General features: G+C 37.3%; 1 protein-coding gene across 2 annotated transcripts in view; it reads left to right on the top strand.

Annotated features, from left to right (window-relative positions):
- The window catches only part of AATF (apoptosis antagonizing transcription factor), a 118,048-nt gene that overhangs the window by 56,253 nt on the left and 47,309 nt on the right, over positions 1 to 14,486 (top strand). For both annotated transcript variants that reach the window (XM_075195715.1, XM_075195716.1), the window contains exons 9-10: positions 3,606 to 3,673; positions 8,625 to 8,705. In XM_075195715.1, coding sequence (XP_075051816.1) covers positions 3,606 to 3,673; positions 8,625 to 8,705 — 149 coding nt within the window. The remainder of the gene's footprint in view (positions 1 to 3,605; positions 3,674 to 8,624; positions 8,706 to 14,486) is intronic.

Here is a 14,486-nt window from a genome sequence, read left to right on the forward strand (position 1 = left end):
AGACGAAACTTTATCTTGGCTGGCTCCCAGGAGGCGATTGGCAGAGAATTAAAGTCGCTCTGGCGTTCTGTAAAGGTGAATAATAGGCGACACTTGTCAGCACACAGTGTCTCCACAAATGTTCCAGATTGCAGGACTTCCGTGCCAACTGCTGCCATCCGTAGAGTGTATGAGAACAAGAGCAGTTGTCAACATCTGGCAGCACAGCAAGGAATGGGTGCAAGGCTGGGGAAACCCTGCAGATTCTAAGTATGGTGCTTGAAGCTGTGGCGGCTTTAATCACTTACCGCTCCTTGGCAGCAGGCAACAACAGAATATCCCAGCCTCGTTCATCACATACAGACATCTGCAGAGCCGTAAGGCAGCTATACATTAATTTTCTATTCTTGCCTCCCAACCCCCTTCACACACACACACACACGACTTTCCCCTTTGACCAACCCCTCCCTATGCTCCATTCCCCCACAACAGTATTTCTTGGGAGAGATGATCTGTAAAGATTACCACTTCAATGTGTGCTAGTAATTGTAGGGAAGAGGGGGCCCCTGACAGACACAGTATAGCACCTGTTCAGCTGACCGGGTTAATTTCTTCTGGTGAGTGGGATTAGGCAGAGATTCAAGTTGAAGCCAATTCAACAATGAGGATAAAGAAAATTGCTTTATGTTTTCTGTCACCACCTACATTAAATTGAATGCGTTTCTTTTCCTTTATTTGTCAGGACAGTAAACCTGAGATGAGCGGTACATTCAGATACTGTAGAATAGATCTGACACAAAAGCTTTTTTTCGAGAGACAAGAAGGATGGCATTTCACTAGTCACGTTATGTGATAGTGGGGGTTGTGGAAGCAGGGACAGGGTGTCATGTTTTCAAGAGTGGGTTTTTCTTTTCTTTTTTTTTCCTTTTATTTGTATCTACTCTCTGACAAGCCACTATTTCAAAAGGAAGTGACAGGTATAATATACTCCACTCGTATGTGTTTTGAAAATACAACTTTTATGACCATTTGGAACCAGAATGACCATGGAAACAAAATAATTAAAAGCAGCATATTATTGTCCACCAAAATTTTAAATTAATTTCTTCAGAGATCCAGCTAATAACATACTTTGTAATTCAGTGCAAGGCTACACCTGACTACCTACACTGACAATCTGCACTTCATGAGTTAAAAACCGCTATATTCAGTGTTCACACATCAGAGCTTAATGCTCAGCATGATTTACTCACACTTCCTAGTTAATTATTAGACATAGGGAGCCATCATATATCACTCTCAAAAGAATATATTGAGCTTTGACGAGAGATATTTCTGTTTTGACTAATAAATTCAGAGCGTAATACCGGGTGATGAATGGAGATCTAGGTAAGTATAAAGGTGGTATTTTTCCCATTTAATATTGGTTGCGCTCAAATCCAGTGTAAGCCTCTTTTGGATGCCGCCTTTGCATAAACCTTTGCCTCATATTTGATTGTTAGATCCATGGATTTGTAATATCATTGCAGACTTGGAGAAATATGGCCGGCGTAAGCATATATTTTTTTTATAACTCATGATCCAATCTGGTTACTGTTACCTGAAACTTAGGATGACCCTCTTTCTTGCTTCATACTGGTTTCGTTTTTACACTGTGCAATTTTAATCTTCTTGACACAAATCTTAGTACCTTCTAGTGTCCTGATACATTGGTAGACACTAAACTATTTAGTAAAAAACCAATTGCTGTTCTTTTGTCACAAGATACGGCCTAGAAGTGAAGGTAACCCTGGGGATCGCAGAGCAGGATAGTGTTAAGGATTTGGTTTTATTTTTTCCCCAGTGCTATGTTGACGTACCATCCAATTTTGTTTGTAATGGTAACATTAATAGCATGATGAATCCCTTATTATTATTTATGGCAGCTAGCTCATCCCATCTGTAGTATAATGCAATTCTTATTGAGTAATGGGAATAGCATTGTTTACCGCACCCAGACACTGTGTGAATTGTTTTGTTTTTTGTACTGGAGTTATAATTTAAACATATTTTATAAAATTATATTTCCAAGGATGATTTGCTGCCGGAGTAGTACATCTAAGCGCACCATGCACAGTGCAGTTTATATTATCATTTATTTTTATTATAATCTATATTAATATTCTAGGCAGACCTTAATGCACTATATTCCCCAACATTTTCGCTGAACGATTCTCATTTTTCTGTTCTGGACTTTAAGTAGCACATCATTTTAATGGGGCTTTATCCCAATTTGACAATATGTTGGCCTGCTCTGTGTGAGGTTTGCCCCCATTAACACCTCCTCGTACTTGGTCTCCCCCTTATCACCACCCACATCCAACCATGTCAATGCAGATACTCAGTGTCAGGGTTGTTGCTTCAAAACAGACTCTAAAGTTGCAAATCTTTGGAACAAAAATAATGTGATATGAAGTTTGCCAAGTTCCTGAAAATCACCCTAGGGTAACAAATACACTAAACCTTCTATTGGAACCATTTTCCCCCACAAATACTGTCGAGTTAGAATAAAATAAGCATTCAGTGTAAATTCTAGGACTGTACGGAGAATGCTAGGACATGTGAATGTGTCTTATTACAGAATGTGACCCATTCACAAGTTCTTTTAGCAAAATAAACTTCGGATGAAAGTCTGTTTCAATTTAATGGACTGAAAGAAGACATTCATAATGCTTTTTTTGTTTAGTCACCCAGTCTTGAGTAACTTGGGTCTTTTAACTCAACACAAATAATAATGCCTCTTTCATTGTTCTGGTGCATGCTGATTTTATTGGGTCAACGCTGCACATGTCTAATTAACATAAACATAACTTTGCATCATTTTCTATGTGAGTGTGGCTTGGCAAAGAGGCAGTAGGCATGATTGGCAGACTTGCTAATAAATACCTTCTCATATGGAGCTTACAATATTTAAGTTTTTTTTTATGGCAGTTAAGATGATAGAATTAAAAACAGAAAAATACCATCTATGATAAAACCTAAAGCTATCCTCATAGAATGTACTTATATAGTTGGTGAGATTGTTAAGTCACAAGTCATCAAGATTTCTAAAAGATTGTTGTGTTTATCAAGATGAAAGCAAACAAATGTAGCTTGCAGTTTAACCTCCAAAGGTGAGGGTTAATGCCCTAGATCAATTGTCCCAATTATACTATTTGCAAATTATGTCTAGGGATTGCAACAGGGGCCCATGTTTGGCTAGTGCGTGACCTCCTTGATTATGTGTCTCTCTTCTGGTTCTTATTCCAGAAGTGAAGTTTGGGAGTTCAGGCTTTCTTTTACTGAATCCAGAAGCACGTAAAGACAGCCACACTCTATGTTCAGATGTTCAACATGCGGTTATAAAATTCCATCAAGGTCTGCAAGTGCTGCCCCGCTGAACATAGGCCTTATATTGCTGTAGGGGAACCCCACTTATCCAAACTATTCCTTTACATAGGAGAAAAGAGAGGTGTCTATTATGAATGTTGATGATTAATAACTTTGTTTAATTTAAATCTAATTAGAAGACTTCTAAACAAAAATATTCTGTATCAATAGGAGGACGTTTATTAAAATAAAATCTCTAACATTTTTTAATCTTGCAGTTACTTCGAGAACTGATAGAGCGAAAGACAACATCTGTAGATCCTAATGACCAGGTGGCTATGGGCAGGTAAGTGTGATGCATTAACATTATGCTGCCAGCACTGTCTTTTCAGGGTATTAAAAAAAAAAAAAAAAAAAACTGAAAGCTCAGAGGTCAAGCACAATTATATGAGCCATAAAGACTGGATAAAATAATTTTTCTTGACATTAATCATTGCATGTAATGTTTGCAGATGATGTCACAGCCATTATTTCTCAAGAGAAATTTCATTCGACCCCCATTTCAATTATACAATAACTTATTTCTGTGCCCCTTTCCCCACCCTGTCACACGCGACACACAATGCTTACTAATCCCATCATGACCAGAGGTAGTTTGCACCATAATGACCAGAGCAATTTTTGTGCTGCGATGGCTTTGCCAGCAGTATATTATATTTATTTATTATTTTATTTCAAATAGAATTTTCTATATATTTTTTTTCTTTTTATTATTAGAAGGGATAGTGTTTTAATTTGAAACTTATTGAATTAATTATATTTTGTTAAGGACATTAGACATGGAAATCACAAAAAAATATAATTCCATAGTTACTTTTATATAATTGGCACAGTCCCAGAAGATTACCCCAAAATGTTGTTACCAAGTTCTCCAGAGTATAGGAACACTGGGTATAAATACTTTTTGCTTTTATTTCTTGTAATTTTATGTCATAGACAGCTGGTCATGGAGCTTTGATGCATATGTAAAGTGAGCAGACACAACTGGACTTAATCACTGCTGCCATGCATAGAAATTAAATAACTCTAAATAGCTCTTTTCTTTTAAGAATAAAAATAACTTGTCAACATTCAGATTTGCCTTTACTAGTGGGTAACAGTATTTTCAATGTTAAATGCTTTTCTGACCATGTGCAGGGCTATAGACAAAATCTAGACCTGGGTATAGTTCACTGAAGCAAATCAATGAAAATCACACTAAAATCACATGAATATAAAGGAAAACTTTTTTAGTTTTGATAACTGAATTTAGATATTTCTTTAGAAAATATAATTGATTGCTTTAATTGAAGTAGACCTAAAGGGTGATGTTTTGTAAATAGAATTTTGTACTTAGCTGCTATGTGTTGGATAAACTCTACTAGTCATTTAGGCATTTTCATTATCAAAATTACCATTTAACTTCATTATAGTAGATGCAGAATTTGCAAATAGTTGATTCATCCTGTGTGCACTTTTAATCATTATGTGTGTAAAAGATATACATGGTAGGTATTTACCTGCAAGTGGAGATGAATAACCTGCGCACTAATATGGGACCCTATTCCCGAAGGCTTCCATTACCCTTTTATTCTCTGCTTGTCAATACCTGGTCTTCGCCAGTTCTAAATGAGCAAGACCAGGGCTGATGAAGTGATATGTTTCACTAATATCTGACAAAGTATTTCAGTAAGCACTGGTTTTGTCGCATACCAGATGGCTGATGCTTTCTGAATATTTCCTATAGCTTCCGTTCCGCCATCACTCCAACATAATTCTCTGGTCCGCCTGACACCCGATTTATAGCTGAATGCTACGGATGCGAATTGCGTTGTTATGACCGTTTCCTGTCCACCACTGCGTAATGACTATAATATCAACATTGCTCAGCAGGGGAGGGACTGTGATGAAGAAAATTGCATCGTCACTCCCCCCGCACTTGTCTTTTGGACCTTCTCACTAAAGGGAAGTCCAAAGTGTAGGCAAGTATGTTTGTAGGCCACTGGTAAGTTCTGACATTGAGTACTGTATACAGTTATGGAGACCCCAACACCAAAAATACATTAATAAAATAAAAAATCCACAGCATGACTTCTAAAAGGATGCATGTGCTACATAACATATCATGCAAGACTTCAAGGGGGGGAATTCAATTGCCAGCAATGTGGCGTGAGAACATCGCGCTGTGCAGATTGCCAGCAATTATGATAGAAATCTCTGCTCGGTTTTCCTCACACCCCATGAGCGGAAATTTCTATGAAATCTCTGCCACAAATTGTTTCCGGAACGTCTGTGAGACGCTTCGTGGCTAATTGAATCCCCCCCCAAAAGTTAAACATGTACAGCTTAGAGAAGACAATGGACAGAGATGAAATGATTGATATATTTATTAATACCTTACAAAAATTCAAAGTTCAGGAACTTTAACATGGGGGGAGGGGGCACACTGAAATTAAATGGAAGATGACTGAAAGATAACATAAAAACAAATTGAGAAAGGACTGCGCTCTCTGGTGGCGCAAGAGCTGCACTAACCAAGGGTATCCCTCCCTTAAAAGTAGAGTATAGTGATAATGGTTAAGCACTCATTGCATAGATAACAAAAGCAAAACAAAAGATGACTAAGTCCCTGGCGCAAAAGATGTATCAATCTGAGAGGCAGCTTGCAGCAAAACAATTGGTAACACCAAAACCTATATAATGTATACAAAACAAAATGATTGCAAACGAGCGCTAATCAAGAGACTCAATAAACAATCAAAAAATTGCTAATCGGGAAGTTCAAATGTCCTATATTCAAATAAGGAGCAAAAAAGTCTTCTGATAAAATCCCAATAGCTTCATAATTCCTCGTAGATCAAACATAAAAAAGAAAAAACAAAACATAGTGCAAATTGCAAAAATATCAACAATAGCAGAGGAAACAAAAAACCCCTATAATATCCGTGTACTCGATAACAGGACTGGATCACCACATGAAATGGAGGGTTAAACTTAACCCCTAAGGGGTACACACTCACCAAAAGGCATATATAATCAAGCCTGTAATGTGGATGTCACTCCTTACACAGAAAGGTCTTCTAATATGGAATCCCACTCAGTCATAAAGGAATCCAAAAGAAGAAAAAACTTCATAGTGTAAAACCATACATAAAAATTTATTAACAAACATCAATAAAAACAAAAATAGCGGCAGCGTCAGACGGAACGCTGAAATTAGGGATTAGATGTACCCCTACCGTCCTCAGGATGGCTAGAAGCGTGTCTCATTGCATAGATGTTAATAAACAGTATTGTGAGAAATGCCAAGGGGATGATGTTAACACAATAAAACCAACATACTAAAAAAAAATCATGATCAGTCTAAAAGAGCCAGTATATTGATAAATACCAGGATGATCCTTAATAAGTTAATGTACCAGGATGCTTCTAATTAGGCTGTCCACTTATCATATGTCATACAGCATTTGGACTTATGTTGGTTTTAGACCTATAGGATTATTTATTGTTTAATTGTGTTTTAACCCTGTTTCAGTACAGTTGGTAGCAACAAGACAGTTACCTATTATCCTGTACATTTTTGTGCGAACATCATTCCCTTGGCAGGGTACATTTCTTATACTACTGTTTATTCAAATCTAGTCAATGAGCGCTTAACTATTATCACTGAAAGGTAACATAAGGAAGAACATCTTTTCATTTTTTTTATTGTTAAGATAAGCCAGGAGGTACCTTCCTGCCATCAAATCCTATGTTAGCATAGAAGCCCCTAGCTTTCACCTACTTTTCTCAAATGAGCTTTGTATAGTGTGTGAATCTAACGTAAACGTTATATGCACTGTACAAGAGTGTTTCTAAGCATATACTATAGTAGCTAGGCTAGGGCTTCCATTTACTAACTAGTTGGGTTAACTATATAAAATGACATTGTCATATTAACACATGCAACTTTGTGGTACATTTTACTTCACGCTTAGGGGCCGTCTCCAGAATGTCCGTGAGACACCTTGCATCAGACATTTGACAGAAATCTCCACTCATTTTTTCTGTCAGCCCATAGAGGTATGAGGGAAAATGAGTGAAGATTTCTACTGTGAATACCGGTAATGTGCGTGGCACAACGTTCGCACGCCACATTGCCAGCAATCTCCCCCTAAGAGTATGTTTTTCAAATTGCTCCTTATTTAATTGTATTAAGTGGTCCGTTATATTCAGCAAAAAATAAATTTACATAATAGTGAAAAAAATCAATACATTAAAATTATATTTTTTTTCAATTTCATCCACTCTGCTAGAACAGTTAAAATATGTATTAGTAATAGTGTTTCGTTCACATGTTGGAGTAGCTTTTAAAACCTCTTGCCCTTTTCCAGGGCAGGTAGCAATACCCTTTATTGATTAACCATTGATCATTTCTGTAATTATTATTTAACTCTCTAGCTTCAACTGTATAGCAAAAGGTCCCTGGACGAAAATGAATTATTTCTTGAGTAAAGACTGCTTGATGATGGCAATACTAACACCAATTTTGTTTTTAGAACTTGCTTTAATTTTGCGTAAACCAAATTATGATTTATTGATTATTTACTAATGTATATGCATTAATGATATCACAGATGAACCGGTTTGTATACTTGGGTTGTTTTTATCTGATATACCACATTAAAATGTTTAATATATTGCATAATTTAAACAAAAACATGTTTAATTTAAATGTAATAAATATTTTTTAACTTAAGAAGTCTGGTAAATATATATATATATATATATATATATATATATATATATATATATATATATATATATATATATATATATATATTAATTATGCTTGGCTGGACGTTTCTTACTGCAATTGATAGTGCTATTGCTCAATGTTTTTTGTGGTTTGCATTTCACCCTTTAGTGTAAAGGAATATAGCCCATGGCTTCATGTTGTGAATGTGAATAGCCATGATTAACCACTAAATAAAATGTTTATTTACATATAGAGTACACTTCCATTTCAAAGACAAAATCTTGCAAATAAACAGCGGGTTTTAAGTGTTTTCTTGGGATCCTATTATTCAAATAGAAGAAATTGAGTGAAGGTGTAAATTATGGTGATGGTGGGATATGATTGTCTGAGCAGTGTGTGTGTAATGCTAGGCTTTAAGTTAGTAAAAGTTTGTGCTGCTCATGTTTTTAATTTTGCTAAACATGTTTACTTCTGTATTTTGCTTAGCTTGTACCTTGAAACACACACTCTTTCTTTCCAGGCAGTGGCTCACAATTCAAAAGTTAAGGAGCAAGATCAAAAAGAAAGTAGACACCAAAGCAAGCAAAGGGAGAAAAGTGCGGTAAGTGCAGTGTGCGGGGTTTCCACTAAAACATGAACGCTCCAGGTAGTTAAATAAGTAGAAGAAATTAAATGTATGTTTTACCAATTTTTTAATTTTTAATATATAGTGCATAAGTGAACATAAGTGAAACACTGCACAGTCAGGGGCGGATCCAGACTATTGCTATACCCCGGGCGATTTGAGGGGGGGCGATTTAGGCCCCGCCCCTTTCTAATTTCTAAGGCTGCCGGCGGCTGCACAGTATGTGCAGGTCCGCTCGGCAGTGACAGTGTGCTGCCCCGCTGCTCTGATTGTGTTTAAAACACAATCAGAGCAGCCGGGCAGCACACTGTCACTGTTGAACGGACCTGCACAGTGTGCAGCCGCCGGCAGCAAGCCCCTGCTAGGGGGGGCGATCGCCCCCCCCCTTTCCCCCTGGATCCGCCACTGTGCACAGTCAAAACACAGCTATAGGATATCCAAAACTAAAGTAGACTTCTGTCATAACTATATGGATTTCATGTGTTGTGGGTGTACAAAAACTGCATAAAAATGCAAAATTTTTCCCTGTGGTGCCGTTACCCCTTCAAGCAAATCCGTGAGTTCTTTAAGAAACCTGTGTTTACAAACCCAGCATGCTGCTTTTTGTCCTGCTGATCAGCTTGGCTTTCATTAATGTAATGTATGAGTGCTCCTATGTCTATAGAGAGAACACCTCTAGAAACAAAAGCATTTTCAAGTTTACCACAGCAAGTAGGAAAAGGCCCAAATAGTAGCACACCAGGTTTTAATCTCCACAAGTATTCTAATTTATGTAGGACACCTGATTTACTTCTATTGCAACAGTCATTTTCTAGTACTTCTTTTCAGATTATTCCAAACATTCAAAAACAAATTGACTAATTGCAGACCAAAACAAAACTTTTATTACTGAAAATTGTATTTTCCCTAAGTTCTGAAGAACTCAAAAATAGGGCAGCTGTTTCGTTAGACCGTCGAGGAACACTTATGCTCTGAGAGTTCAAAGTTGTACAAATTTCATATGGCTCTGAGAATCAATTGGCAAGTTTGATATGTTTCTAGAAAGTGTGCTGGTCTTGATAGAACGTTTCACAACACAAAAACCATGCACTGCTAATTCATCCTTTTAAATACACTTTATATTTGTCCATTGTTTGCACAGACCTTGTTTTAGCAGGATTAATAAAATGCTTTATGCTTGAACCATGCCAACGTTTGACATCACTGCTCCCCAAACAAAAGTCAGGCTTTGTAAAAGTGTCCCTTTTCTGTCCTTTTAGAATAAAATAAGTGAAAAAAAATATTAGAATTCTCTCCACTATAATATTCTAACATCCTGTGCTGCTACAGACAGTCTTCCAGCATCACTAATCATGGAGATGTGTCTGAATGATAAAAATGATGGTAGGTAGAGTCAAAGTCTTTGCAGCTCCTTCAAGCTGAGGTTTTTTAACAGATCTTCACATATAGGGTATAGTCTGAGTAAGAATGGTTTTTACTCTTTTACGACGACGGCCACCATCACTAATAAATTTTCTCTGACGTTGCCGCACTTCTATTGAACTCTGTGCAGTGTCACTGTGCTACTAGTAGATTTTGCTGTATGTAATTTTAAAGCAATGTTGTTGTAGAGTGCCTTAATAGATTTTGTGAATAAAGCACATGGTGTGCCTAGTAAAGTGTTTTCTATTAAAGTAAAAAGCTGTCCATTTAGGTTTTTTCATTTGCATAGAACACATTTCCACGCTATTGCTTATATGCTATATATTTCTGATTTGTTATAAAAAGCCAGAATGTCCACAACCATTCTTAGTTGGAAACATATCAGATATAAAGTCATGCAAGTCAGTCTGGGTCAGTTGTGGCATAGTAATTTTTAAGATTGATGTTCTAGGATAATTTATTAAAAGAGGAAAGAGCTGCTTTGTTGGCCTGAAAAGCCTGTAATTATTGGCTATCAATATTCTTTTCTGTCAGCATCACACATAATTGGATGTATTCATGATTCAGTCAAAAGCCACTGACAACATCACACAACTGAGTCACACTCTCAAAGCCTTTGAAATAATGCAGCCCATCTCTGTATGTGTAACATGGACTGTACTCGTTCACCGTGAGATCAAGGCCCGACCATGGCAATCTTATTACCCAGCTCTAGATAACAATTGAACAGACTGGGCCAGATCATCAGTAGCAGAGAGGCGAACAAAATGTTCAATTATAATTTGAGCAAAACATCCTTTCTCTGTGAAAAGTTGAAGCATGTTATACTTTACATACAGAACTCTGAAAATAAAGGATTTAAAAACAGAATGTTATGGATTTGCAGAGTTCATTTTGTGTCCTTTATACATGAAATTGCTTTGTGGTAGTTATTTCTGTGGAAAGTTAGCAAATCTAATATATATATATATATATATATATATATATATATATATATATATATATATATATATATATATATTAATATTACATGCTCTCCTGCATAAGAACAGTCCCATCTATATGTGGCCTTTAATGCTCTTGGGGCCCAGCTATGATGCCTGTAGGATATGCAGCACTTGTCTTTGTTCCTTTTTTTGGGGCATAACCTCCTGCAGCTTGTACTTCTGTTTATTTTCAGCCTTCTATTACTTTTAGTAAGCCTTTATATTATCTGACAGATTTGTTTGTATCTAGGACCCTTGGATATTGTAGCAGGTTTGTTTTTTTGGATAGAATTGTGTCAAATGAAGGAAGCACTGCAGAGCTGTGTCATATCCCGTCTAGCCCAGGGATATTAAATTGGAGTATTTGTTAATTTATAGAGCAGAAGTACTACAGATTTAACTGCCTTAGAGAAGGGGTTTACCGACGAAGAGTTATGAGTAAACCTCTGAAGCAGGTATACTAAACTTAATGACTAACAAAAGCAGAATTATGTGGTTTTAAATTCATTAATTAATTGAAAACTGTATTAGTTCTAAGGTTTGGGGTACATAACCTCTTTTGAAAGAAATTTGTGCATTTTTTTTTTAATGTTCATAAATCTTTTATTCAGTAGCATAACTTAAAGTACCTCTTTTTAATCTTAGTCAGAGCCCTTCACTTCTCACCAGCACCTTTACATTCCCTCTTGTAAGGGTATGTACTCACGGAGGGCTGTAGAGCTATATGTAATGCACTATCCTGAGCTGCATTTACTGAAAATCAAAAAATCACTAAGTGTCATGCTGACAGTACTTACGCTGGACTCTGGATACATATATTATGTTTAAACTTAATATATATTATACATATTTTTATTTATATTGACCCTTTGAGTAAAGGAGTGTGCCTGCAATGAGAATCTGAGGCAGCAAGTTTTGGGGACAGTAAAAGGAAGGAAATAATTTTCCGTTTCAAGAAACTCTACGTTTCTTAAATTGTCCTCTTCAAGTTCTTACAGTTCATCTCTTTTAATTATCATAAACAGATTATCATAAACATTGGTATGATAGGGAAGACATTTCACTTGTCACATGAGGAAGCAGAATGGCTAGGCACACCCCTGCTGGAGTACATTACCATATAGTCATCCTCACAACCTGTCCTGTAAAGCTGACTGTCCGTATATGAGTGAGCGTTTTCCCTTTACTTATTCCCAGCAGCTGGCTGGGGTTTATATGCTCTTTCATAAAGCATTGCAAAACTTCTATATAATGGTAGATGCAGACTGTTCGCTATGTTTTTTGTTTTTTTTGGGGGGAGGGCGGTTGTATTCTGGGCAAGGTGACATACAAACGGAGACTGAAATGGAAATACATTTAGATTAGCTGTTTTGAATGGGTGAAGATACTTCCTAGTATAAAGAATGCAGCAGTGAACATTTCACAGCAAAAATTGTCATACTACCTGAAAACTTGGTTTATCCTTGACAGTGAAAGATTTATGCATACTTCTAAACAGTAGGCATCACATTAGCGCTCAGTGTGTTCAGGCTGCAAAGAACACCATGAAATTATGCATGCATCTTTCTAAGATTTGAAGCTAATAAAATTTTGACCATATGCAAATCCATTATAATGGCTTCACAGAACTGTGCAAGTGTGCAAGTTATACTCTAGGTGGAGGATCATTGTCGCTCAGCATCACAATTTCATTATGAAGAAACCGTTTTTATTTTCTACAGATTTGAAAGCAAGTTTGCTTTAGTCATTTTTGTTACAGATGAGATTGATGTTTTACATTTTCTCACTTCGTTCACCCTACCAAAATAACCTGTGTTTGTGCATGGTGCATATGCACATTAATTTATAGGTAAAGTCTACATATGGTAATTGGGTGATAGGTACACTTGAGCAGACTTCTGCTTATCCCCTGGTCTACAATAAATCAGCAACAGTAGTAGCTATACTTGCTGTAGATTTCCTCCTTTAATTTCAAATAGATTAGAGATTTGGTAGCTATGTGTGTAATGAAATGGAATAGTCAAGAGCTGGTAATGTGTTTCAACTGGCTTCAAAGTGGTTTGCAATTGTTTTGGATTTCTTTTCTTTCCTCAATCCTTAGTGCATCTTAATCTTGCACTTATCCACATTGCTATAAAAGCTGCAAAAATCAATGGACAAGTAAAGATGTAGGGGTATATTTATTAAACTGCGGGTTTGAAAAAGTGGAGATGTTGCCTATAACAACCAATCGGAATCTAGCTGTCATTTTGTAGAATGCACTAAATAAATGAAAGCTAGAATCTGATTGGTTGATATAGGCAACATCTCCACTTTTCCAAACCCGCAGTTTAGTAAATCTAGCCGTAGTGTCCATCCAAGGACTTCTTATCAGTAGGATACTTTCAAGTGTCCTTTCAGAAGGTACTTTATAAACCTAGATTGAACTAGAGGCTGTGTGCACATTATGGCCGGTGCAAGGTTTCTCTGCGCCCTAAGCAAAATTTTTAACAGCGAGAACCGGGACACTACAAAACAACTGGCGCCACGCCACCGCTGCACCTTTGCCGCAAATTAGAAAATCTAGTCAGCGGCGCCCTAGGCAGCTGCCTAAGGTTGCCTAATGGAAGCGCCAGGCCTGGTGCACATGTATGTGGCACTTTAGGTGACCCCATTAGGACAACCATTCATAGGACTCAGGTAGGTAATAGTGACATCAGAATTAAATTGAAACTCCTAGCCAGCAACTTCTAGATCCAGTTTGCACTGAATGCTAGCCCTAACAATCATTGCCATGGAGAAGGAGGGGGGGTGCTGTATAGTGGGAGGAGCCAAGGAGCCACTAACCTGTTGTGGACCCCCCTCTCGTTGGTGGCTATGTAAGGGGCCCCAAGAAATTGTGTATTGGGGCCTAAAATTCCTCTTGGCGGTACACATATTTGATCTTATACTAAACTGTAGCAGAATATTAAGGTACTTTTGTTTTCTGCTTTGCCTATATTTTCTTGTGGGGTGCACTTTAAAATATATTTCCTTTCCCTACTCCATAGCAGCCCTTACAATGGGTTAATCCCTGATCAGCTAGTGTAGACAGGAAGAAATTTGTCCCACCTGGCCCCTATATAAGGCAGCTCCTCCTCTTCCTCAATGTCTTTTCTTCCTGTCTCAGCAGTGTTAGGACAGGATAGTGTAGTGAGTGTTTGATATTTTTGTTTATGTTATTCGAGAGGGCTTACCTGAGGTTATGTCTTTTTCCTCTGGGCTGGCTGCAGGGCAGTTTCAGCTGGGCACGGGTGTTCTCTTTGATTGAATCTTATGAGATTCCCGGGGTTGTGCACACAGGTGCGCACAGAGGACAGTGCGCACGCGC

This window comes from Mixophyes fleayi, chromosome 2 (genome assembly GCF_038048845.1).
Source record: "Mixophyes fleayi isolate aMixFle1 chromosome 2, aMixFle1.hap1, whole genome shotgun sequence".
NCBI classification, from domain to species: Eukaryota; Metazoa; Chordata; class Amphibia; order Anura; family Limnodynastidae; genus Mixophyes; species Mixophyes fleayi.